The following is a 26,400-nucleotide window of genomic DNA, read 5'->3' on the forward strand; positions in this document are numbered from 1 at the left end:
CCCATTTTCCTAGATTAAATTAAATAATTTAACAGAGTCCCATTTTCCTAGATGTATTCTGAGGGGCCCTTGGTGCTCTCTGAGCTTGGTTGTTTTCTTGCAGACATTTCATTACCCAACTAGGTAACATCATCAGGGCTATTAAGGAGTGGGACTTACTCTCAGTTTATGTTCTAGTGGCTTGCCCTGGCAGTGTTGGTGGGACTGGTCTTAGACCTTTTTTGATTGGGATGTTTATTGTTGACTTGTGTGGCAGTTTTTTGATTGAGGTATTGTTTACTTGATTGTTGGTCTGATGTTAAATCTTGGGGTTAATTTATGTTCATTTGGGTGCGGATTGCTGATGGGGAGATGTTTGGGTCTTTTTTCTTTTCAAAATGCCTCCCAACCAGCAATCAGCACCCAGATGAGCATACACGAATTTCACAATTAATATCAGACCAACAATCAAGTAAACAATACCCCAATCAAAGAATTGCCAAACAAGCCAACAATAAACATCTCAGCCAAAATAAAACCTTTTAAGACCAACCCAGAGCAAGCCACTAGAATATAAACCGAGAGCAAAACCTCTCCCTTACAGCACTGATGATGTTCCCTAGTTGGGTCAGGAAATGTCTACAAGAAAACCAACAAGCTCAGAGAGCACCAAGGACCCCTCATTTCAATCCTGAGCTACAAATATTCTCCTTCACTGGTAGATGTATTCTTTCGTGACAGGGATAAAACATTGCAATCAGCCCTCAATTTTATTTCCTAGGATGCTTTTATGATGCTACTTGGTGCTTTAAGTCATATGCTTCTGTTATTAGCAACTGAAGTCAGCTAGTGGGAGAGGACCTTCCTTTCTTCTGTGGGGTGTAATGGAAACGGAAAATTCTTGCCCTGATCTCAAAAAATGAAGGTCTTCTTGGGGAAAACTGGCCTCTTCTTGACCTGCTCAGCAAAAAAAAAAAAAAAAAAAAAAAGGAAAAAGCATTTCATGAATGTCTTCATTGTAATGCTGGTGAATAATGATGCTGCTGAAGCTCACAATAGCTTTGTTATGAGCATAAATCTCGCTCTTTTCAGGAGAAGTGGAGGAGAAAATGGTTAAGGAACATTTGCGAAGAGCAGGGAACGTGAAAAAGGAGAGAGGCCAACACAAGCTAAAATAGGGTATCCATCACAAAAAGCAGAAGCAGGTTTCCAAACAAAAAATAACCCTTTGCGCAGGACATTTTAGATTGTTTTAGCTTTTGCGATCTGTTCTGTTCATTTGAAGATAAACTTCTGTTTTATGTCTGTTCTGAGTGTAGCATTATTAATCCAAATGTCAGGTAATTTTTGCAAAGTTGCCTTAAGCTGATTTTGGTGCAAGGTGAATAGGTGTGACCAAGGCTTGGTCTGGTTGAACGTTTACAAAGTTTACATCTTGCAGAATTGGAAGAAGAATGGAAACTGGGCACCAACAGTCATGAACAATTAACTGTATTATAGGGACAGGAAAGGCTCCCAACTCTGTATCTGTAGGAAGGTAATCAGCCAGATCTTTGCACTGTCAACATTGTTCCGAGTTTCTTAAGCCAAAGGATAGACATTCTCTTGAATATGATGTCAGAATAACCCTGTTTCTACTCAAATTCCACGCCTCCAATAGTTTTGGCCTCCGATGGTGTCTTCCTGGAGCAATTGGAGAACATAGGGATGAAAAATTGGGTCCAAGTTCTAACTTTCTTCTGTTCTCCTCTCTTCTTGAATCCCTTACCAGCTCTCTGCCTGAAGAGAAGAGCAAAAATGGCACCTCCTTTGAGACTTGTCCCAAGCCAAGCGAGAAGCAGGAGACGGAGCAGGCCGAGATAGACCCCGAATACAAGCGCAGTCGAGCCAGGGAACGCCGAAGAGAAGGTCGCTCCAAAACCTTTGACTGGGCTGAGTTTCGCCCCATCCAGCAAGTCCTGGCTCAGGAGCGAGCCAATATGACAGAGACTTTGAAGGACACCTCCGCTCATTTCCCCAAGGAGCCCGGCCCCTCAGAAACAGATCCCGGGGAATTGGAGCGAGAACGTGCCCGCCGAAGAGAGGAAAGAAGGAAGCGCTTTGAACATCTGGATGCTACTGATGGAGGAAGCCCAGAAGACTTCTCCAGGATGGAGGTGGATAGGCTTTCAGGGTTGCCTGCCGCTTCAGAGGCCAAGCCTCAAAGCGTCCATGTGGAGATTGAGCAGAGGTGGCATCAGGTGGAGACCACTCCTCTGCGGGAGGAGAAGCAGATCCCCATTGCCCCGCTACATCTTCCTCATCCGGAGGAGAACGGCGAGATACTCCATAAGCAGCATCTGACTGTGCTGCTGGAAAAGGAGGTAAGGAGGTGGGGAAGGAAGGAAGGAAGGAGGGAGGGAGAGAGGGAGGGAAGGAAGGAAGGAGGGAGGGAGGGAAGGAAGGAAGGAAGGAAGGAAGGAAGGAAGGAAGGAAGGAAGGAAGGAAGGAAGGAAGGAAGGACGATCACTGGAAACCCTAGTGGCAAAGTCATTATTCATGGGCATTGTGAAGAGACCAAGACCTGATGCTTCCCATTTCCTGTCTTGGAACTTGTCCTCATTAGTTCAAGTTGGAAGCCCTTGGGTCAGGCAGCTCTCTAGTCAAGTTGGTTTTCCTTATTGAAAATACACACTCCAACCACGATCTAGACTTGGGATCTTTGGGTCCCTCTCCATCCTTGTTTAACACCTTCCCTGTTGCACTTTCAGCTGGAACAGAGTCAAAAGGCAGCTTCAGAGCTCTTGGAACAGAACCGTGTCCTACAAGACCAGCTCAAAGTAGCTTTGGGACGCGAACAAAGTGCTCGGGAAGGTTACGTCCTGCAGGTAGGAGGGAGAAGGAGACCAGGAGCTCCGTCTCTGGTGGTCAGTTGGGCTTCATTCGTGGGGCTTCAGTCCGGGATGCTTGCAAATGGGCCTAGATTTCTAGATGACGTTGGCCAAACCTTCATTTGCTGAGGGCGATGCATGATGGAGTCAATGAATTTTGGGGTTGCCCTCTTCACAAACCCTCCCCTTTCATTACAGTATATTATAAATCGCAACAATAAATAAAACAAATAAATAAATTATGAGCGGGTTGTGCCAGGGTCCTGAGTTACGTCTTGAGGGACAACGTGGATTTGCCACAGCATCCAGAAGCTTCAGAGAGGCGAAATACAAGTAGTCCCTGACAAACAACAATTCATTTACTGACCGTTCAGAGTTGCAACAGAACCGAAAAAAGTGACTTCTAGCGAAGTCAACGGGGAAGCCAGATTCGCTTAACAACTGTGGCAAGAAAGGTCATAAAATGGGGCAAAATTCACTCACCAATTTTCTGGCTTAACAACAGAAATTTTGGGCTCCCTTGTGGCCGTAAGTCAGGACTACCTGTACTATTCTGATGAGGCTAATGAAAAAATTGCAGAGAAAGCAATTCTCACTGATGTTAAAGACAACGTTGTGAGATAAGAAAACCCCACATCAGATGCCCAGAAAGAAGGAAGTTTTTTTATTCCAAATAAAATTTCTTTTTTCAATTGGGTCTGGCATGTATTTATGGGCCACTTGGTCAAATCTATATTTCTAACATTTTTGCATTTCCCCCCCCCCCACCTCCTGAAACGACTGAAAGTTGAAACTTCTCTTAGCAGGAAATCCCCAGAAATGGACTATTGTGTATTCTGGCTCAGAAGAGTCCTAATCTCATGAATTTGGAGTAGTTTGTGATGGCATTTGGACCACAATCCCTTCATTTAAAACAGGGGTCCCCAAACTTGGCAGCTTTAAGACTTGTGGAGAATTCTGGGAGTTGAAGTCCACAAGTCTTAAAGCTGCCAAGTTTGAAGACCTCTGGTGTAAAATAATAAAAGTTTTTAGAAAGTAGACCCAAGTCACCAGTCAAAACCTAAATTGTGTGTTGACAAATTAGTGACATTGGCTTTATATTTCTCCTTTTTCCCCTACTCATATTTAAAAAAGAAAAAAGGAAAAAAAAAAGAAACCTTGCTAGCAATCCTGAAGGCAAAATCCAAATCTGAAGCTTGTGGTGAGCTTGTCGAGCTACAATAAAACATTTTTAGCCATCTTTCTTTCTTTCCGGATTTGTGGTGTCCACGCTGCAAGTTTCCCTCCCATCGAGTCTTCGAGATCTGTCTAGAGCCAGGTTGCACGCATGTCGAACTCGGAGCCCTCCTGAATCTCTCGCAATACAACTTTTTTCTTGCGTATCTCTTGCCTCGAGCCTGACTGCGCTCTTCATTTTTAACAACAATGGCGCATGACTGGTTTTTCCTGCTTCTCTCCAGACAACTAGCTCCTTTTGGGGTGAAGGTGTGGGAGATGGCTCTACTAATCTTCCTTGGGGACAGGGCACCGTGCATGGGGGATTGTTCTGCTGTGAAAGCATGGATCTGAGTGTCACATCTGTGGGCTGTCCCTTCCAGCTATCCCAGGACAGCGAGGCAGGGCCGGTGATGAGGCTGAACGCTGGGCTTCTTTTGTCTGTGTCTTCTCCATACCGTGTGGCCATCTTTCCCAACCATTGCACGAATCTCTGTACATTCTCCTCTCTGCATGAACCATGTTTTTCTTTTGCATCTCTTTGAGGATACCTTCTTTGGACCTTTGTTTACAACTTACCTCTGTCGTTCCACCCCACTTCTCTTGACATGCAGGCAGAATAAAGCCTAGGTAGACCTAGAACCTCAACATCAAAACTTCATTCCCACCTTGTTTTTGCTAGGAACATAAAAGCATCAAATGCTGTTCTTTTCCCTCTAAAATTTAGGGCAGGAAGGAGTTGGGCGGGACAGTTGTCGCCAGCTACAGCGAAGGGAAGAGGGGAAGGGACAGGGGTGTGGATTTTGTGGGTTTCCTGGTTCTTCTAGGATTTTATTAGATGAAGTTTGGTGTAAAACACTAGATTGAAATCTGGGTGCTCAACCAACACTGGGCGGAGAAGCTTAGAGCTCAACCCAGTCTTGAAAGTTTGAGAGAGCTTTGACAGAGACAGAATCCCAGAACAAAATAAGATGTTTATTATTGTTAATTAAAAATTTGCATACCGTCCAACTCCCAACAACATTCGAAGGAATAAAACGGGGTCCTAATAAACAGCAGTGAAGGACAGCAAACCAGACGGGGGAAAAAAACCAAACCCACACAATGAAAAAGGGGGCTCAGTCACCGTTGCCAAAGATCTGGGTGTGGACCCAACTCTTCAAGGCCCTTCAAAACACCAGTAGGGTGGGGTGGGGGGGAATCAACTGCATCAAGGAGGAATTCCACAGGGAGGGCCCAATTCTGGCACCCATTTCTAGATCAGCTTTGAAGCCTAAAGGTGAGGATTTGTCTTTGCGAAGTTGCTTGCTCTTTCCTAGCGTACCGTTGGGTCATCCCTCCCACCCCTCCTGTTTCCATTCTCTCTCCTCTACTTGTCTTACGCCATTATTTTTCCTGGTGTCCATCGTTTTTTTTTCCCCCTCCCTTTTTGTTTATTCAAGTTGTTTCTTTCAGGGTCTTTTGTGTACAACCTGTTGTTGTGTTTTATCATCCATGCTGTCTGTTAAGTTGGAAGATGTTCTCCCTATTATCCTTGAAACAAAAAATGGGGGGGTTGTTTCTGGCCGTTTTTGAAAACCCCAAAAAAAAAAAAAAAAAACCCAGGAGACCATTCCGAATTGGAGCTGAAAGGGAGCGAACAAACCCGTTCAACGCCTTCTATGGCCTTAAACCTAACCAGAGATGTGACACTCAGAACCGGGCACCAAGAATGCTACTAATTTTCTATTCAATTAATTTTCTTTTAAAGACTGAAGTGGCCTCCTCCTCCTCCTCCTCCTCTTCCTCTTCCTCAGGGGCCTGGGAGAGGCTCCATAAAGTCAACAAAGATCTCCAGGGAGAATTGGAAGCCCAATGCCAGCGCCAGGAGATGATCAATCAGCAGATCCAGTCGCTTAAACGTAGCTATGGGGAAGCCAAGGACGTCATCCGACATCATGAAGCAGAGATCCAGAGCTTGCAAGCCAGACTCAGCAACGCAGCTGCAGATCTCTCTATCAAGGAGCAGACCTTGGCCAAGCTGAAGAGCGACCTGAAGGCTGAGAAGAAGAAAACGGAGGAGCAGATGGAGGAATGGCAACACAGCGAAACGACCCTGAATTCCCAGCTGAAGGCCAGTGAGCAGAAGCTGAAGAAGGCGGAAGCTCTCCTGCTGGAGAAGACCCAAGAGCTGAGAGATTTAGAGATGCAACAGGCTTTGCAGAGAGACTACCAGAAAGAAGTCCAACGTCTCCAGGATCGCATCGCTGATCTGAGCCTGCAGCTGAGCGCTGGCGAACAATCCCGAATGCTGATGGAGAGGAAGCTCCAGAAGAATTACGAGTCTTTGCTAGAAAGCTGTGAGAGGGAGAAGCAACTCTTGATCCAGAGCCTCAAAGAAGCGGAGGATAAAGCCAGCGAATATGAGAACCAGCTTCAGAATAACGAGCAACAGAAGGAGATCCTTCTGAAGGAGAAGCTGAGTGCCAAGTTTGAAAGCAGTGAGCTAGTCCATCAACTGGAGGACCAACTAGAAATGAAAGAAGCCAGCATCCGGAAGCTGGTGGAACATATCAAGAGTCTTGAGGAGGAAAGGGATCAAATTAAATGCCGGTTCCAAGAGTTGATGAACCAAGTTGCAGAGTCCGATAACGAGGTGGCTAAGTTGCAAGCCAAGCTACAACTGGAGGAGAGCAGCTACCACACTCTGGAGCGTTCCCACGAAGTGGTGTCGGAGCAGTTCCACAACTTGCAGCAGATTCTGAAAGAAAAAGAGGAGGAGTTGAGACAAGTAAGAGAAACCCATTTGAGCTTTGTGAAGAAAAAGGAGCAGGACTTCCGTGAGCCTCCGATTACCGCGGCTAGCAGTCGAGAAGAAAAAGAAGACCACCTGACCAAAGAAGAGGATTTGAAAACATCAGCTGAAGGAAGTTCAGGGCTGAAGGTTGCAACAAACGCAACTGAGATTGGCAAGGTTGAAGATCCAGCACAATATTCCCCAAAGCAAGGTAGGCTCCCAGATCTGGGATGCATACTTATTGAGGATAGTCACGAAGGAGCCAGGAGCGACCAGAGGCAAATCTGTGGACGTACGGTGGTGAGCATTGAAGAATGTTCTTCTCCATCAAAGTCAGTAGATCTTCCAGAAATAGAGATGGGTCAGAAAGATTCGATGAAACTTGATGCGGAAATACCAGGAGCCAAAAGACAACGGATACGTTTCTCCAATATCCAGTGCCAAAAATATATTCATCCTGATGGTTCGGAGAAGATGTGGGCCAGCAGCACTTCCTCTGACACCAGCCAGGAACGGTCTCTTTCGGAAGAAAGTATGACTTCTGAACCAGTGTTTGGTTACCCAGCCTCGGGTGACTCTGAGACCTACTTATCTATCATTCACTCCCTAGAAACCAAACTTTACATCACTGAAGAAAAGCTCAAAGATGTAACCATGAAACTCGAAAGTCAGCAGGGCCAAAATCAAGAAGCCCTCATGGTCCTTCACCACCAGTGGTCCGGCATTGAAGCTCAGCTTAGAGAACAGCTTCAAGACAGCTTGACTCAAATTAGAGGGTTGGTGTCACAGGTAGAAAGCGAGAAGGAAGAAAAACTCAAGCTGAATGAGAACCACATCTACGAACTGGGCAAGCTCCACGAAAAGACTAGCCGAGCATTAACGTGTTTAAATCAGCGCAGAGAAGAACTGAAACACCTGGGCACCTCTGGTAAAGAAAAAGAGGGAGAGATGTTCTTGGATGCTCTGTCCAGCATTGAAAGTACTTTAATGGATGCAATCCAGATGTTACAAAAGGCGCTTCCTCCAGCTGAACACCAATCAGAAGAACATCTTGCAGCCCAAGCTTTGCAGACTAAAGACATCTGCTGGGATGAGAACAGCGCTTCTCCCCAAGGGAAGCCACAGCTGGAATTCTCTATAGAAGAACAGCTGAAGTTGCTTTCTAGGAGGGTGGCTTTTGAAGCTTGCTTGATCAACCAGATAGCAGAGTCTCTGACAGATGCCTCTTCAAAGATCTCGGTGGCTCTCGGAGAGATTCATGCCACCCTGGAGACAGTCTTATTGGAGCCTTCCAATATTTCACATACTGCTGTGGCTTTGGCCGACATCTTGTCTAAGAAGCTGTTGTTGGAAGATGAGTTTTGGAGACAGGTAGAAGAATTAAGGAAGCACTTGAGGGTCAGAGAAGAAGGGGAGGAAGGGAAAATGGAGACCTTGGACTTTCCTCAGTGTCTCATCCAGTCAGTTACCGACAGTACGCTAGTTAAAGCCGAACTGGGTTTCGTGGCTCAGAAAATGAGAGAATCCTTCCATCAGAGACTAAAAGCCATGGAAGAAGACCTCCACAACGCCAAAACAGCCCTCCAGCAGCATAAGTGCATGTTGGAGGAAATCATTAAAGCCTACAAATCTCCTGAATTTGATGGGATCATGCACCAGATCTCCAAAGCTCTTGAGATCCAAGAAGGCATTTCAGAAACAGCCCGACCGACTTGGCACGTCAGCCTTCAGGACCGCATTTTGGAAACTCAGAGCATACAGGATCTCGGCAGTCAAGCTCTGGCTGCTATCCAGGATGATCTGGCTCAGCAGCTCAAAGACAAAGCTAATGTTCTGAAAGACATTGCGGCTGCCCTCCTGTCCGTGTCCCCTGACAACGCCTTGAACGATTGTCACAAGCTCCTCAAAATCTCACGCAGTCCTCCTTATGAGATGTGCATGGGGGATCTTGAACGCTACTCTTCTCTGTTAGTTCAGGATGCGATTATCCAGGCCCAGGTTTGTTACGGGGCCTACAGAGCAAGGCTGGAGTACACAAAGGAAGCCAAGGTGTACAAAGAGTCTCTGCAAAATATGGACAATTTATGCCAGGAGCGCATACGGGCAGTCACGGTCCTCAGGGAAGAGTATGAAATGCTGCTGCAGAAACAGCAAAACGAATTTGCTGAGATGATTGCCATGCTCAAAAAAGAGAACGAAGACCTCAGAGCCAAGGTGGAGCAGTTGGACAACCAGCGAAGGCTCCTGGAAGAGGAGGAGCGTAAGCAGAGCCAAAAAATAGCAGAACTTCAGAGCCAGTACGACGAGGAGATGCAGAAGGTTGTTGAGCAGCTCCACAGGACTGAGGACACTCTGCAGGTGGAGCAAATTGAGGGGAGCCACCAGTTGGAGGCCCTGGTGCAAGATAAGCAGAACCTGGAGAGATACCATCTTGAGCAAATGCAAAGCTTAGAAGAAAAGTTCCAGGTCAAGATGAAAGAAATCCAGGTCCTCCACGATGAGGAACTGCAGATCTTGCAGGAACGCTACAACCAGAATCTCAAGAGCTTGGAAGAATCGCTGGAGAAGTATCAGAAGAAGCCTCCTGAAACCACATCCGGGATCATCTCTGGTGCAGAAGCACCGGGAGAAGACCAACACGACAATGGGATCCAGGTCTTGGGAAATGATCCCAACGCCCTCCACGGATTGAGAGAGCGGATTCAAGAACTGGAATCCCAGATGAATGTCATGAGAGATGAGCTGGAGAACAAGCAGCTGGAAGGGAACGCGCCCACCTTGAGGGAGAAATACCAGAAGGACTTTGAGAACCTTAAGGTCTTTGTTTGTTCATCTTATCTTGCTACGCGGTCATGTAGTCTGACCCCCCCTCCCCTTGTTAAGAGCAAGCATGCTAATTAACCAGCTGGCCTGCGGGTAGAATCCAGTGATAGAAGCTTTCTCAAGGCATTTCACTTTTTTAAATAGCGACCATGGCATCAGTTTAGCTTCCTAGGGCCTTGGACGCATTTAAACCAGAATGTGAGTCCCTGGGACTAGGCAAATCCCTTGACCTTTTGGGAACAAACTGGCCATTTTTTTTCCCAGTGCTGACATCATTTTCTTGACATTATGAAGTTCAAGTCACCGCAGTCCAACTTAATCAAAGGTGACCTTCTGAAGATTAAGAGGGTTGGAGGGCAGCGTGCCAGGAAAGCTCCAGTTTAAGATAACACCCACCAAATTGAGGGTCACAGACTGTCCTTGGTGGTGGTAGGGTTTTTTGCCCCTAGAAAATCCGGCCCATCTCCCCCTCCATTAGACAGTGAGGAAAGGGGTGGAACCTGGTGACGTCCCTCTGATTTGTAATAATTACACACCCTAAAGAGGGGCCTTGCCTTTTTTCCCTTACATAATGGAACAGGGTGCTTGTTGTTCCTCATCATTTACTCACTATGTCTAAAAATGTCTAGATGGATCAGCATCATTGCTTGTGCTTAAAATCTCCTCAACTACATCCATTCATCACCCATCAAATTAGGAAAAAAGCCAATTTTCCAATAAGGATTCTCATCTGAGATATATGCTAACTCTTGCGGTGTTCCCTCCTTGCAAACTCTTGCAATTTCACTTGGGTGTAAAGAGGTGGAACATGGTGACGTTCCCCTGATTTGCCGTAATTGCACACCCTAAAGAGGGCACTTCAACACGGCAGCCAAACTTTAAAGGAGTGAGGCTCTTTGTTATTCACACCACACATCCATTGAACAATGGGCTGTGGTGGATTCCTGGTTATGAATAAAAAATAGCATTAGGAGCCGTGGTGGCGCCATGGTTAGAATGCAGTATTTCAGGCTGACTCTGCCCACTGCCAGGAGTTCGATCCTGACCGGCTCAAGGTTGACTCAGCCTTCCATCCTTCCGAGGTGGGTAAAATGAGGACCCAGATTGTTGGGGGCAAGAGGCTGACTCTGTAAATTGCTTAGAGAGGGCTGTAAAGCACTGGGAAGCGGTACATAAGTCTAAGCACTATTGCTATTGAGACAGGTATGGTTTAGGGAATCTTTACTCATGTGAAGTCCTACTCCTGATACACAAAGGAGGAAGGATTGAGTAGAGTTTGTTACACATAGGATTAGATTTGTTAGTCCCTGCAAGAACAGTCTTTTTTCCTCCCCAAGTTTGAATGCCCACATCCTTTTAGAACTTTTTCAAGGGATCCTAAAATAATACTTCCTCAAAGCTTTTTACTTTTTTAAAGAATTTTTTTACTACTGGTTCAGGCGAATAGGTAGTAAAAAAATGCTTAAAAAGTTTTTTTTAAAAAGTTCCAACAATCCCGCCTCGCTCAGTTGATCGTCGGAACTTTTTTTTTTTTTACATTTTTTTACTATCGGTTCGGTGAACCAGCAGCATTTTTTACTATCTGTTTGGGTGAACCGGCCCGAACCGGTAGCATTTCACCCCCGTTGGAGGGTTGTTTTTTTTTAAATGGCCTGGGGCAACATGCCAATGCAATCCTTTCTGACTTTCTTGAAGGCAACGTGTGAACGGGGGTTTGCAGCCATGGAAGAGACCCACCAGAAGAAGATTGAGGACTTGCAGAGGCAGCATCATCGAGAACTGGAGAAGCTGAGACAGGAGAAGGACCGTTTGCTGGCTGAAGAAACGGCCGCCACTATCTCCGGTAGGTCCAAGGGAAGAAGAGAATGCAGGTGTGTTTTTCCTACAATTGTGTGTAGGTAGTCCTCAGCTTACGACCAGTTGCTTAACCACTGTTCAAAGTCATGCTGGACTTCCCCAGACCTACATATGACCCCTTTTCAGAGTTATGACAGACACATACAGGCAACTACACACACACACACACACACACACACACACACACTGTGGTCATGTGACCATGATTTGCTGGTTTCCAGTGTTTACTTCCAATTTCTGGCAAAAACAACCTCCAGTTGGAAAAAAAGGCCACGGTGTTCACTTAATGACAGCTGCAAAAAAAAAAAAAGTCTTAAAATCTGATCTGGCCTCACGATGCCTCAACTTACAGTGGCAATAACTTAACCACCGTAATTCCGGGCTCCCTGACGGTTGTAAATCAAGGATTTCCTGTCATTCTTCCTTTCCTTTCCTTTCCAGCCATAGAAGCCATGAAGAACGCTCACCGGGAGGAACTTGAACGGGAGCTGGAAAAAACCCATCGCTCCCAAATTAGCAGCATCAATTCAGACATTGAAGCTCTGCAGAGACAATACTTGTAAGCATGTCCTTGGCATCTTCTGGTTGTCCGTGTCAAATGTTTCTTGCCTTCTGGGGCCACATCGGTTGGGTTCCGTTGTGCATTGTTGGCGTTTTGGATATTCCGTGCTCGTCTGCACCCTATGAGCATTATTTGAGTACACAAACACCCACCCCATTTGATTTCCCCCGTCTTCTACAGCTACCCAGGTGGAGAGCATGGCTGTCCACACGAACTGCTGATAGCTCATTTTCCTTCTCGGTTTCTTAGACTCCAAAATTCTTCTATTTGTAGTACATTTTGTTTTTATTTATGAGCCGCTCCATAAGCCTTTGGCTGCAACGGGGACATATTTTCTGCAAATATATGTGTGTGTATACACACACACACACTCGTAATTTATTTTGATGAGGTCACGGAAGGGTAATAAACAGATTTATTCTTGCAGATGCACCCAAAAGAATGACCTAAACTGAATTTATAGATTTGTGCTTTAGGAGAAATGAATTCCTCATGTCCGATTTGGACCAAGCTCAGTTTCTAGAACTTTGCAGACAATTTTTGAGAAAACCACTTAAGGCTTTTCTCAAAAAAAAAAAAAAAGAAAGAAAAAAAAGTCTTACATGTATGACCGTCCCAGTTTTCTACTCTCTTCATCCATTATCTGGAGAGAGAGAGAGAGAGAGAGAGAGATGGAGAGGGAGGGAGGGAGGGAGGAGGGAAGGAAGGAAGGAAGAAAAAGAGAGGGTGGGAATAGATGGATGAATGAATGGATGGATTTTGGACAGATTTTGACTCCGGCCACTAAAAGCTAATTGGTCTACATTTTTGGAAGGGAGAAATTATTTTGGGTTTTGCTGTACTTATGATTGAAAACAAGCATGATTGGATTGGGAAAGGATTTTTTAAGGGCTGAGTGAAGGCAATAAGTCCTTGGAAGACCTGGGAGGAATCAAAACTTGAAAGTTCTCACATTGCATGGGTGCAGTTTCTGCCTCCTCCTCCTCTTCCTCCTCACCTGCCAAGTTGGTTCGTGAATGGCCCTCCAAAGTCAAAGCCCCTTTCTCCTTTGTCCTGCCCTCAGGGAGGAGTTGCAGTCTGTCCAGCGGGAACTGGAAGTCCTTTCAGAACAATACTCACAGAAGTGCTTGGAAAACGCTCACCTCGCCCAGGCTTTGGAGGCGGAGAGGCAGGCCCTCCGACAATGCCAGCGGGAGAACCAGGAACTCAATGCACACAATCAGGTGAAGCCTCCCTGTGATCTGAGACAGTTGCTCTAAAGCGCTGTTTTTCAAACTCGGCTACTTTAAGATGGGCGGACTTCAACTCCCAGAATTCCCCAGTTCGCCACATTCAAGAGGTCCTGTATTTGTGGGTGGGAGGGATGTGATGATATACATCGATTCACTCTGCAAGCACGACGAGGTGAAATATTCCTGTGTTCTGCAAAAATTGATGTAAAGGTTTCCTGTATTGGATGATAGAGGGGTAGTCTGTTGGCGTAATCCTATGTATTCTGAAGAACAGTGTATTTGTGGTTTCCTCCTAGGAGCTGAACAACCGCCTGGCTGCAGAGATCACCCGACTACGGACGTTGCTAACTGGGGAAGGTGGCATGGAAACGGCTGCCTCTCCTCTCACCCAAGGCAAGGATGCCTATGAGTTAGAGGTGAGTTTGTTTGTAACTGTTGATAAGGTCGGAAATTCCTTCCTCCCTCCCTCCCTCCTTTCCTTTCCGTTTCGTTTGTTTTAAAATCCTTACTTCCTTCTCTCCATTTCCTCTTTTCTATCTTTCTTTCCTTTTTTCCCTTTGCTTTTAAAATCCTTTCCTCCCTTCCTCTCTCCCATCTTTATATTTTTTCCTTGATACTCGTTTTTTTAAAAGGTGCATCTCATTGACTTTCTCCCTTGCAGGTCCTGTTGAGAGTTAAGGAATCAGAAATCCAGTACTTGAAGCAAGAGATCAGCTCCTTGAAAGACGAATTGCAAACAGCACTGAGGGTAAGAATTTAGAAGCAGGTATCACCTTAAAGCTGTTAACAAGTGATTTAAACCTCCTCATTTCTACACTTTGAGCTAGGTAGAGCAGTCATATTTAGAAGTATGTTTTAGGTCAGGAGTGTCCAACCTTGGCAACTTTTAGATATATGGACTTCAACGGCTGGGGAATTCTGGGAATTGAAGCCAATTCCATGTCGCCAAGGTTGCGGCTTCAGGTGATGGCCTAAGGCAGGAGGAACCAGGAGGATGAAGAAGAACCGGGCAAAAAAGGGACACCTTTCGAGTTTTAGTGTTTAGAACACATTGAACTAATGACTGTTGAATTTACTAGTATTCTCGGTTGTTACTTTTGGGTGGCCCATGGAGACCGAAAGATCTCAGCTCCAATTGTCTTTTGTCTTTTCTCCAGGATAAAAAATACGCCAGTGATAAATACAAGGACATCTACACGGAGCTCAGCATAGTCAAAGCCAAGGCAGACTGTGATATCAGCAGATTGAAAGAGCAGCTGAAGGCAGCCACTGAAGCCCTGGGAGAAAAATCTCCCGAGAGCAGCACCGTGCCCGGATACGGTAGGTTCACTGCTTCGTAATTTCATATTTCGGGATGCTGAATCAAAGAAGGGTAGGATCCGATGATCTCGGGCAAGTTTTCCTGGAAAAAAGTTGGTGCACATTCATCGTTGCAAAGACCACACTTCGATATCTCCTTGAGTTGGACTTGGTGGGTTCAAGGAACCTAGCATTAGAATTAGTGGTAAAATTGGATTTCTTGAGGGAGGGATATGTATTTTGGAGTGTTGTTGCCTTGAGGGGAAAGAAGCTGGGATAGTGACTTTCTTTGAACTCTGTTTGGAAAATTATGACCTACAGGTTTTCAAAAGAATTATATTGACTTCCTTTCCTTCTTACCCACTTAGATATTATGAAATCGAAAAGCAATCCTGATTTCTTGAAGAAGGACAGGACCAGCATTGGCCGACAACTAAGAAATATCAGATCAAAGGTGAGTTGATGTGGTCTTTCCATTTTCCCTGGAAAACATGCTTAGACATGCAACATCTTAGTAGTTGTCCTATCGATGGCTGATTCTGCTTCAACAGGTAGCAACAGCCAATCAAACTTAGCTGTTGGCTAAGCTGGGAAGGCCCTGGAGGATACTTGGATGGGGGAATCTACCTGAGAATTTGGGATAGCTCGAGAAGCCAATCCAGAAGAAATCAGAAGCTATTCCCTTTCATAAGTGTGCTGAGAACATATAGACAAGGAGAACGTTCATTCTTTGTGCTTTGACGTATAAGCAACACATTTAAAGCATGAGATTCTTAGGACATTGTTTCTCTAACTTTGCAACTTTAAGACTTGTGAACTTCAACTCCCAGAATTCCCCAGACAGCCATGTGGAAGTCCACTTGTTTTTAAAGTTGGCAAGTTTGACAAATGTTGCTTTACGAGAACATAGTTTCCAATAGTCTAAAAGAGTGGATCTCTTCATCCTTAGTTCCTTAGCCAATTCTGGTCCACCCGTCTCTCCTTGCATATTGGCACACATGTGGCATTTATTAGGAAAAGAATGCCAACCCTGAGCTAAAGCCTCCCTTTGTAAGCATCTGATCCCTAGCAAAATTCACAGAAAGCACCCGCAGATTTGAGAAAGGCATTCTATCGTTTATTAAGTTCACATTGGTTTTGTTGATATCCTGCGCCTTTTTCTGTGTACCACTTCTTCTTGCACTGGAAGACCTACCGTATTTTTCAGAGTATAAGACGCACCGGACTATAAGATGCACCTACTACCTTTTTTGGTGAGGAAAACAAGAAAAAGAAATCTGCCTTTGCTTCCCAGCAATTTTGGTTTATTGCAGCAAACAGCAAACAGCCTGCCTGCTTTACTTTCATTTTCGTTTTCAGTATAGCTTGATTAGCACAAGGAAAAAAAATTGCTCCAGCAATTTATCTCATTGCAGCAAGAGGCAGAGGCCCCCACAAACCAGCTGAGAGTCGGGAGGCCGATCCAATCAACTTGTGCTATTTAGGCTGTGCTGAAGCTGAAAGGAGCTGTTTCTTCTTGCTGCAAGTAGGTAACTGCTGGGAGGCAGAGGCCAAAGGATGGGGGCCAGTGGGTGGGCGGGGCTATATTCGGTATATAAGACACACCTAAATTTTCACCCCCTTTTAGGGGGGAAAAATGTGCGTCTTATACTCCGAAAAATACGGTAGTTTAATTCCTTCCAGTGCAGCTTCTCTTTATTACTGATCTGTGTTTTTAATTATTATGGGTTTAAAAAAAAAAAGATTTGTTGATTTATGGAGCCATTCGATCTTGGCCTCCTCCTTAAAGGCGTGGGAAGGAAGTTGCTTGCATTGTGGCCCACAATAGGATTTTATGTCTTTCTTGTTTTTGTTCTTTGTCTTCGCTTCGGATAACAGTCGGTAATTGAGCAGGCTTCATGGGATAACTGAAATGCACCAGGTTCCAGGGTCCCTGCCATGTAGGTAATCCACCCACCCACCCACCCACCGGTTCAACGATGCTACTTCTCGGAGGTTGCTGTGCACTTAAATGCATGTTCTGCTGATGTTTCCATAGCTAATCAGGTCCTTCCCTCCCTCCACCCACCCACTCCCCAGAAGCCATGGGGATTGGGTTGGGTAGAGCAGGGATAGACCCCCTCACGCCCAATCAGTGGCTGCATCCATCCTTCTATCTCATCCTGTCTTCACTGACATCCATCACAAGTTTTCCTTGCCATCTCGGCTGACCTGTGGGGAGTTCTTCACTGTGGAGCATGAGAAGATGCCTGCATGTTGGATTGTCTCTGCATGCTTCCACTGACCACTCTTCAGGAGGCACGAGTTTCTGAGCGAAGGATCATGTTGGAGTCCCTAGTTTTGGATGGTGGTTCATCTCGGCAAATAGGCAGCTGGTGGCGCAGTGGTTAGAATGCAGTGTTGCAGGCAACTCTGTTCACTGCCAGCAGTTTGATCCTGATCGGTTCAAGGTTGACTCAGCCTGCCATCCTTCCGAGGTGGGTAAAATGAGGAGCCAGATTGTTGGGGCAAGAGGCTGACTCTGTAAACCACTTAGAGAGGGCTGCAAAGCACTGAAGCGGGATATAAGTCCAAGTGCTAATGCTGTTGCTATTGGTAGAGAGTTGGTGGTATTTGCACAAGGAAAGTATTCCAGTTGTTTAGCAATTAGAAGTTATTTTGCCCATTAGAGATAGTGGCCCAAATCATTGCATCTATCTTGCTGGGCGTGTATTCATGTATACTGTATACTGTAATATAAAATTACATATATGTGTGTGTGTATATATGTATAATTTTAATTGAAACTTTAAAAATATTAAAACAAATAACACCAACTAATATGAAGGAAGAAAAAAGAAAGAAAGCAAAAAATGCAAGAAACAGGAAAATTGTGAAGAAAAGCCATCTATCTAGGGCTTTTGCTGATTTTCCTGTCTTAATTGACGCATAGCATTGGAATTTTTGGTTCTGACCTTGTGCAATGAAATCAAAACCTTGTTCTTCTCTGATTCGTAACAGAGGTATGACATTCTGCTCTTCCCACCATGAGTTAAGAAGCCAGGGTTTTGATTCCTTAGAGGAAAAAATGTGGACATTCCTTCTGTAGTCCCAGTTCTACAAGAGACCCCATCCTTTATAAAGCGTTAATATGTTAGGAAACTGTCTGGGAGCAAGTATGTTAAAGGGAAAGGACAACTTTGTAGGTCTTGTGGAGTTTGAAGGCATCTGGAGATACTTCAGAGAATCTCTAGAGGGTCACTCTACTTAGCTGCGCCTGTGGTCATCTCGCTCTTCCTCCATCGGGCACCGATTCTCCAGTAACCCTTCTCCATAATGGTGCTTTTTCTTTCTTCCGCATGATGTTAAACTTGAGGATTTTGTCTCTCGCTATTTTATCTCCTCTGCCTGAACACCTCCGTGTTGGATTTGGTCCATTCCACCAGAGCGGCCTTTTATGGTTTGCTTTTTTCCTTCTTTCTCTCCCCTCCAGAGTCTGAAGGAAGGTCTGACGGTGCAGGAGCGCCTGAAGCTCTTTGAATCCAAGGAGTTGAAGAAAGACTAATGTTCTCCTTCGTTTCCGGCTTGGCCACGTGCACTGCCTAGCTTGACGCATCACGACACGAGCATCCTTCTTCTTTTTTCCCCCTCACCATTTTGATCTTTTTTTTTATGACTACGCTTCGCTTGGCCGGGAGCGGGGATTTTTCTAGAGCTGCTCCGGATGAACAGACTAAGCAATTCCAGACTTTTTTTTTCTGTCCACCATCAAAGGGATGAAAATCATTGTTTCTCAATCTTAGCAAGTTTAAGATGCGTCGACTTCTGCTCCCAGAATTCCTCAGCCAGCAATAGGGAATTCTGGGAGTAGAAGTCCAGGCATCTTAAACTCGATGAGGTTGAGAAATACTGGATTAAACAGATTCCTTGACATGTTCTGAATGAAAAGCTCCTTACTTTGGGCAAGAATGCAGGGAAAGATTGAAGATTTTTCTCTCTTAAATATATATATTTATCTCCTTCCTAGTGTATATCCACTACATTGAGTGTCAGTATTAAGGCTCAATAGCCTATTATAAGCTAGCCCTGTTTTACTGATGTGTTGGTATCACAACAGGGCCCTGGGAAAAGGGGAGGGAGGACACACCTCCAGCTTAGCTCCACCAGTGTTGAAGAGTAACACAGCACTTAGGCGCATATTTTGAGCCACTCTGAAACAAATTCAGCTTGGCCAAGCAAGCTCCCCAACGCTCCTAGATGGTTGAGAAACGCAACAAGGGAGAAAGAAAACAGTCTGGACTGTCCTTGATCTATTGTGCGATTTGCAGAGATTCAGTCCTTTGTGTAGCTTAGCAATCTTCTGAATTTATTTTACTAAGCCAGTTTAGAGCCATGGTTAAGGGGTGGCAGTTTCCACCTTAGCCAGGATCTTGGAAAAACATAGCTCTTAAGATCGCTAGCAACCATTGTCCTCTTCCAGTTGGGTTCACCTTTTCTCCTAGTCTCAGTGGGTTTTGGGCATCCATCCGAGAGATTTCAGGACATTTCTCTTGTCTGATGAGGATGGAGAAACCAGGTTTCATCCTAAAGTACAGATCTTCGCTTCTTAAAGGTGACTTTAAAGAAAAATGGATTGTATCTGTATATCTGTGTCTGAGAATCTATTTGGGCATGATTACACCATGCAGTGTCTGTGCGAGGGATATTTCATTGCAAAGGAACACCTGAAAACGGATTGGGAGCTAAGCCCAGTTAAAAGTGGCCTTCAAAAAAAAGACCAGGCTAGCCATGATCCCAAAGCAGCTTTAGTGCTTTCATCCACTTGAAATGAAGCAAGGGCCCACCCACCCCAAAAATGCGACTAATAGATTTCTTGATGCACTGGGATCCAGAATGTAGACAGCTTTCCCAAGAAAGACCCTGGGATGGATTAAAATAAATGCCAAACCTGATGAACAGAACACATTGGAAGTGGGTGCTTAAAATTTCAGGATTAACATCTCACCAGCATTATGAACAAGCCTCGTTTCTGTCTCCCCAATATTGCAGATGGTTAGGGTGCTCCAGCCCAATTCTACAAATCTGAGGTCCCTTAAGAAGGGGAGTTTTTTTCTCTTACTAGGTTGAGTTTCTGCTGCAACTGTCTTAACTTTGGGACAAGCCCAACTGTGTGAAACCTTGCTAATCTCAGTGAGGGTTGGCCCATTTCTTTTCTCTACATGCAGGTTTTAGAATTTTTAGACACCTAGCAATGAAATAAGTTGTTCCAAAACAAAAAAACCTTATGCGATCACCCGTCTCCTAGAGGTAGACCTGAAGCAAAAGGATACCCTAGTATGCACTACCTTAAAGGCAGCTGGACAGAGAACGTATGAATTTCAGGCGCCTAGTTGTATTTGACATGCCACAACAATAGTATTCTGCAAAACGTAACTGCCCTGAATGGCTAGGACTAAGGAGATCTTCCTATTTTTACTTTAGAGGTTAGGCTTTTCTTCTTCAAGACTTCTCCTAACTCTGAGTAATTTCTCCTATCTGACTGCAAATTGTTGGTTGAGGGTCTAGAAGTGTGATTCAAAGTAGTTATGGCAGCCCCAAGGATTGGTGTGTGAATGTTGGCATTTGGAGGGCATCTCGGGCCGCTGAAGGGGATGCGGTGGTGGCATCTGCCTCTGAAATGGTCTTGCAGGCCTCAATTTTCCTCTCTCCTTCACACAGACGAAGCTGAACTGGTAGAACAATGTTTCTCAACCTTGGCAATTTGAAGATAACTGAACATCAACTCCCAGAATTCAATGCTGTGCTGGCTGGGGGATTCTGGGAGTTGGAATCCAGACATCAAGTTGCCAAGGTTGCAGAACCCTGGGGTAGAAGAATTTAATTTTTCTTGCATGGTTTTCCTGCAACTCGATAGCAATCTGTTGGCAGACGAACAAAAGGTCTCTGGGAAAAATCCCTGCAATTCATCCCATCTCTTTTTCAATAACGTCCCGATTCCGAGATGGCTTCTTAAAACATGGAACGCGATGTTTGAAAGACGGGAAAAGTCACCCCACCTCCGTTCGCACAAAACTGACTTTACTGCTACGAGCAAAGGGGCTGTCCCTACACAACTAAGCCAAGGGGGTGTTTGGGAAAGGATGGGTTTCTTGAATGGCTCTTAAAAAGGCGTGTGTCACAGGCAGGTTGCTGCATTTTCACCCGATTCTGTATTTCGGAGATTTAAAAGAAATGTGTATTCTTGATGGAGGTTTGGCACCGGTTGGATGTACCGTGCAAACACACCTGAAATACGGCTTTTGGGATGTTGTCCACGGCCGATCTTGTCTCTCTTTTTTTTTTCCCCCTTGTTTCAAAGCAGGATTCTTGTCTTTTCTTAATGCCATTTTGCTTTCCTTTTTTCCTGCTAAGAAACAAAAGGAGGATCGCTTGTGCTGATCCAGGAATCCGAGCAGGCTGTTTTTCCTATGACAGAGGCTGCCTTCAAGCGGCCCTGTGTGGTGTTTGGGGGTGGGTGGGAAATGTTGCTTTTTGTAATGACAATATACTTGATTAGAATCTCACTGGACTTCCTTTTTCTCCATTTCAGTGGTTCATATGCAGTACTTTGTTGTGAACACTTTGAGCACACGCACGCTTATCTTTCCTTTGTAATTCCCTCCCCCCATTTTTTAAAAGCTTTGTTATTCTCTAAAAATAATTTAAGACCTGTATAGTATTCAAAGCACGCCATGTAAATATTTATTATGCAAAAACTCGCGGAGGGTTTTATGGGGTGACTTTCTTTTTTTAATCTTGTTCTAATACGGATTTCCTTTCGACTTGGGAAAAGGAAATTAGTGTAACCTGAAATCCTGCTTTGTTCCCTTACAAGAATGTTGGTTGGTTTGTTTGAATGCTATAAATATATTTTTAAATTTCTCTGATCCTTTTTAGTTTTGGAAATGCCTCTCCAAAGAAAAAAATATGTACAGTGTTTTAAAACCTAATTGCTATACAATAGTTTTCTTCCCCATTCACTTCAGTAAGCTTGTAACGGACAGTGGCACAAATAATCCTGGGCTATGCAGTTGTGTTGCAGTAAACTCAGTTTAATGGACTCAAAGGAAGGTGTTTGTTAGACCTGAATGTCCATTAAATAACGAATAGGATTGTATGTATGCCTACAGCGGCCGATGAATTTTGTCTGATGCATTCGAAACTTGATCAACAGAAGGTCCAATAAATTGAAGATTCACTGCATGTTCACTGAGCAATGGTGATAGTAGCATCTCTTAAGTCATCGAAGGTACACCATGTTGTTGCACGTTAACCCTGTGGCAGATTAAACCAAGCAGTTCTCCGAAGAAATTAAGTAATGTTGCTTCTCACTGTCCATAATTTTGAATTATGCTATTCTGCACTGTGGTCACAGCATGGCAGAATAAGCTGCTGCAGTTTTGATAGCTCCCTTTAAAGTTACGCTATCGTACACCACAACGGAACTTCAGAGGGGAAGAATACCCTTGCTGGTAGAATTTGAGCCTGTGACTGACCACAAGAGCTGAGAAATATTCCTAAAGTACCTAAGGGAAAAATCTTGGGTTTGCCGTAGAATAAGCTATGCCGTAACTGCGTAAGTCAATAAAATTTGCTGTTAACAGTGGAAGTCCATCTGGGTGGTGAGAATTCAGTGTTATTTCCTTCTTTCAATGGAGTAACACCATCACTACTTTCAGTGTAAGAAACAACCACACGTAAATATCTATGTCTTGTCGCTGAGCTGCCGAAGAGTCTGCCGACCAGTGCCTACCACATGAACCTGTGGCTGGAGGAGATGGAGTGGGAGGCTGTGCACAAGGACTGCAAGGAGGCCCATCTTCATGGGCTACTCATGAGTGCCTTGCTTCAGAAAGTTTCTGAGGCCACCATGTCTGTCTCTATCTTAAGTCCCACATGAGCTTCATCACCAAGTTGACTATAGCTTGATTGGCTCACCAGGTCATCTGAGAACTGAGTGTGGAAATGACTAATTCAGTCTTTCTCAACCTTGTTAAGAATTCTAGGAGTTGGTCCACCCACCTTAAAGTTCCCAAGGTTGAGAAACGCTGCTCTAATCCACACCTTCCAGCCAAATTTAAGGTGCAAGAAGGTGGGTCCATTTGGAGAGCAGGTGGCACCCTGTGAATTAGCAGTCCACTCCAACCAAGAGGGCTCGTGGAAGTCCCAGCAAATTTAGCTGCTGAACAGTGAATCCTCTCTTGTCCTCAACGAATGTGTTTTGAATTTAGTGAGATTCCGAGTGGCGCTTCCCCCCCCCTGCTTTTAAGGGAGCCAGTTCCCTCTTCAGCTGTTCGCTGTAGAAGTATCACTTCGGTCACAGTATTTATTCCTTACAAACCTTGTGTGACATGCTAGGGTTCCCATGGATGTAGCTGATGATTTTGTAAATATAATTACTTAACTATACATAAAATTATATCGTAATAAACTATTTTTGCACCACCGTTGGTATGCTGTAATGAAGGTTTTTTGGTAGATGGAGATGACGCGGCCTTCAGAATTACCACTAAAGTGTGATTTTATTACAAGTCATGGGTCGCGATGCTGGCTTCCCCACAAATCTAACAATTGCTGATAAGTGGAACAGAGTATATGTTTCTGAACTGTTCCAAGCATGGCCAAAAAAAGAAAGAAATGGAAATAGCAAAAATAAAAATATTGATTAAACTGCCCAACTCCAGACCCTCTTAGAGGTAGAGATCACCATTTCATAACTCGAGTGTTAAAGAATCCCAAAATATTACAATAATTGCATTCACACTTGCTCTCTGGAACCACAGCTTTAATCATTGAAAAAAACTAAACAAACAAGACCTGACAACGTATTCAAGGTGTTCATGCATTAAGTTACTTCCATTTTTTCCAAGAATTCTCTTGCAATCTTTCTCATCAGTAATACAGTTTGAAGTAACAGCAAAATCCACCAGTCCTAATGTCCCTTGACACAAATATTTAAACTGAAATATTTAAACTGGGATCATACTTCTGGCTGGATGTTGCCTTCTAGTGCAATATACCACGCAGGGTGACGGTTCTGCGTCTCTCCGTATTCTGCTGCCAAATTCTTATGTTCCAGGATTCAAATCAAACAACGCATAATAGAAATTCAGCACTCTCAACTTTACTGGTCTTTTGGAAAATAAAAGCAGATAGTGGTTCTTGGGCCTTCCTGAGCCTTTTCTCTTTTTCAATTCAGATGCGAGATCTGATTCCACATAAGCACAGAGGTTAAAGGCAACATCTTAGAATGTTCATGTCCCACATGCAGGAAATGTGCTTATAAAGATCAGCATACAATTCCACCTTTGCATTCTGTTCTGCAATAATGCAGCTTTATATTCCTTCTTAAGAAAGCCTATTTCAAGTTCTATTCCTTGGAAAGTAAATTTACTAAACAAAAGAGTACACTGCTTGTGTATTTCCCGACTTGCTGCTTATCTTTTAAGATAATTATGTCGTTCTCAACATGAGAAATTTTGAACCAAATGCTCCCAAACTTTTTTTTTTTTTTTGCCATCCTGTATATTTTTGTCCCAGAATTAACTTTATCCATTTTCAATCCCGGTTTTCTCATGTTTAGAGAAAAATGTATAATTAACAGGATTGTAGTTTTCCCAAATCTTTTCAAATTCTGCTAGAAAGATGTTCACCAAAGCCTGGTCTTCTACCACCAGCACGTTCTCTCTGTTGGTCTGGATTGCTTGGGTGGTCCAGTTCAAAGAGCCTGTGATCAGCACCTTCTTGTCCACGATGGCAAACTTATGGTGCATGTAGCCACTGTCCTGATCGTGACGTACCTGAATCCCTTGGAAAGAAGAGAAAACCCCACTCAACACCAAGGATCTGGCTGGTCACTCAACTGGGTTTGGGAGAGTCATATAAATTTAACCATCAGTAATTTATGCCAATGGGTGTCTTTACAACCAAACCACCTCATCCTTCAGTCTTTATTGCTTGCTTTTGTCCTCAATCCATTTGCCTTAGCCCAAATCTCTCCCTTTTCTTCTTCCACCATGTATCCTGTAAACCCTTTCCATTTCATTGCCTATTTTCATGTTTCTCTTCAGCCCCAGGTCAGCGTGACCAAAGCAAGGCCATCGGGATGCGAGGGGCTGTGGTGGCCTTGCAATTACATCCAGAAGGGTAGAGCTTCCCCAGAAGGACTCAAAGACAGCCTGATGCTCTTGACCCACCCCTGGTTTCCCTCTCCCCAACGGGACAAAATAACCTTCCCTTTTCACTCCCTTTGACCACATTCACCTTTAGTTACCACCCCTCAAGACTTGAATGCTCCTTAGGACTATTGGGCAGGGAGGTTAAACCAACCCTGGGAGTGGATTGCCTTCTCCTTTATGGCTTGAAATGGGATGTCATAAACCCAGGAATATGTAGGGTTTGGGGTTTGAATCCTTTTCCCTGCCCTCCAGCCTCACTATGGATGGGTAGCTGTGTTGGGGTTAATCAACCCAATCAACCCCCCCACACACACAACTTACTCATTACAATTGTCTCCCCTTGCCCATTTTCCATTCCAAGGTAAACCCAGGACCACCCCCACCCCCAATCTCTTGCTGCTGCTTTTCCCCCAATAACTTCCTAATGGTCCATTCCAATTTCCTGTCTCTGGATAGTTGGTTTTATTTGTGGTTTTGTTCCTCTCCTCCTTCTTGCCCCCCCCCCCGCCCCCCCAAGACAGCAGATGGATTCTCCTGCCACAATGTTTTAAAGCAAGGGTCTCCAAATTTGGCAACTTTAAGACTTGTGGACTTCAACTCCCAGAATTCCCTGCCAGCCATACTAGGGGGAATTCTGGGAGTTGAAGTCCACCAGCCTTAAAGTTGCCAAGGTTGGAGACCCTTGGTTTAAAGGAGCATTTTTCAACCTTTGGCCCATTGAAGAGAAATGGACTTCAACTCCCAGAATTCCAGCAGCCCCGCCCATCCATCTCCCCGCCCTGATTTTCCTCCCCCCCCCCCGGAACGTGCGATGGTTTGATCCGATTTATCCTTTCCCTGCCCCCCCATTGGTCGCCGGCGCTCCGGCCCCGCCCACCGCGGCGCGGCCCCGCCCCTCACCGGCTCTCCTCAGCGGCCCGATCTGCGAGCCGCGCAGCGCCATGTAATCGGCGTCGACGACGAGGCGGATGCGGACGCCGCGGCGGTGCAGGAGGACGACGGCGCGGCCGAGCTGCGGGCTGGAGAAGGCGAAGAGGCAGAGGTCGAGCGAGCGCCGCGCCGCCAGCACGCGCACCAGCAGGCGGCCCAGCGCGCTCTCGCCGTGAGGCAGCGGGCACGCGCAGGGCGCCCCGGCCAGCAGCTCCTCCGTGCAGGTCACCCTCGAGGGGAAGAAGATGACCTCGCTCGCCGTCGCCGACGCCGGCCGCCGACGCCTCAGCAGCCAGCCCAGCACCGCCTCGAACGCCGCGCCCAGCCCAACCGCCAGCACGACCCGCCACATCGTCTCCTCAGGCCGCGCGCGCCTGCGCCGCACGTTCGAATCTTCCCGCGTCGAGAGGCGCGCATGCGCGCTCCACGGAGGAAAAGAAGAGCGCATGCGCCACTTCTCACATTAAAGGATTGGTTTTTTTTCTGGGCCACGCATGCGTTTTCCATCCTGGCCTTCTCTCTCTTGTGCCGCATGAACTTCAACTCCCATCATTCCCAGACGGAATTTTGCTCTTCAGGCCTTGTGGGAGTTGGAGTCGTTATTGGAGGGACAGATTTAACCCCTCTTCTAACTGCTTTTTAACTTGGTTAAAAGAAACAG

The 26,400-nt window shown here is 45.2% G+C and overlaps 2 protein-coding genes across 6 annotated transcripts in view; one reads left to right on the top strand and one right to left on the bottom strand.

Moving 5' to 3' along the window:
- Positions 1-21,513, top strand: part of MPRIP (myosin phosphatase Rho interacting protein) — a 75,195-nt gene extending 53,682 nt beyond the window's left edge. For 2 of the 5 annotated variants that reach the window (XM_070955150.1, XM_070955151.1), the window contains exons 14-24: positions 1,751-2,342; positions 2,730-2,846; positions 5,815-9,657; positions 11,359-11,506; positions 11,962-12,079; positions 13,146-13,305; positions 13,611-13,730; positions 13,976-14,062; positions 14,472-14,634; positions 14,982-15,067; positions 18,086-21,513. In XM_070955150.1, the coding sequence (XP_070811251.1) occupies positions 1,751-2,342; positions 2,730-2,846; positions 5,815-9,657; positions 11,359-11,506; positions 11,962-12,079; positions 13,146-13,305; positions 13,611-13,730; positions 13,976-14,062; positions 14,472-14,634; positions 14,982-15,067; positions 18,086-18,157 (5,506 nt within the window). In that variant the 3' untranslated portion in view covers positions 18,158-21,513. Of the gene's footprint in view, positions 1-1,750; positions 2,343-2,729; positions 2,847-5,814; positions 9,658-11,358; positions 11,507-11,961; positions 12,080-13,145; positions 13,306-13,610; positions 13,731-13,975; positions 14,063-14,471; positions 14,635-14,981; positions 15,068-16,491; positions 16,558-18,085 lie in introns of all 5 variants that reach the window. The other 3 variants (XM_070955153.1, XM_070955154.1, XM_070955152.1) reach the window with 3 other exon arrangements.
- Positions 21,514-24,179: 2,666 nt separating this feature from the next.
- PLD6 (phospholipase D family member 6) lies at positions 24,180-26,187 on the bottom strand. Its single transcript, XM_070954993.1, has 2 exons — positions 25,710-26,187; positions 24,180-24,439 (listed from the first exon to the last, which is right to left on the bottom strand). Exons 1-2 carry the CDS (start codon positions 26,185-26,187, stop codon positions 24,180-24,182), a joined length of 738 nt encoding a protein of 245 aa, XP_070811094.1.
- Between the last annotated feature and the right edge of the window lie 213 nt (positions 26,188-26,400).

This window comes from Pituophis catenifer, unplaced genomic scaffold (genome assembly GCF_029215685.1).
Source record: "Pituophis catenifer annectens isolate HBS135680 unplaced genomic scaffold, rPitCat1.0.hap2 SCAF_16, whole genome shotgun sequence".
Classification (NCBI taxonomy): domain Eukaryota; kingdom Metazoa; phylum Chordata; class Lepidosauria; order Squamata; family Colubridae; genus Pituophis; species Pituophis catenifer.

Excerpts from the sequence above, each read along its gene's own strand:
- PLD6 (XM_070954993.1), bottom strand. The coding sequence starts at position 26,187 with ATGCGCTCTTCTTTTCCTCCGTGGAGCGCGCATGCGCGCCTCTCGACG. Across the intron at positions 24,440-25,709 it reads CGGGCCGCTGAGGAGAGCCG|GGATTCAGGTACGTCACGAT; the intron begins GTGAGGGGCGGG and ends CTTCTTTCCAAG.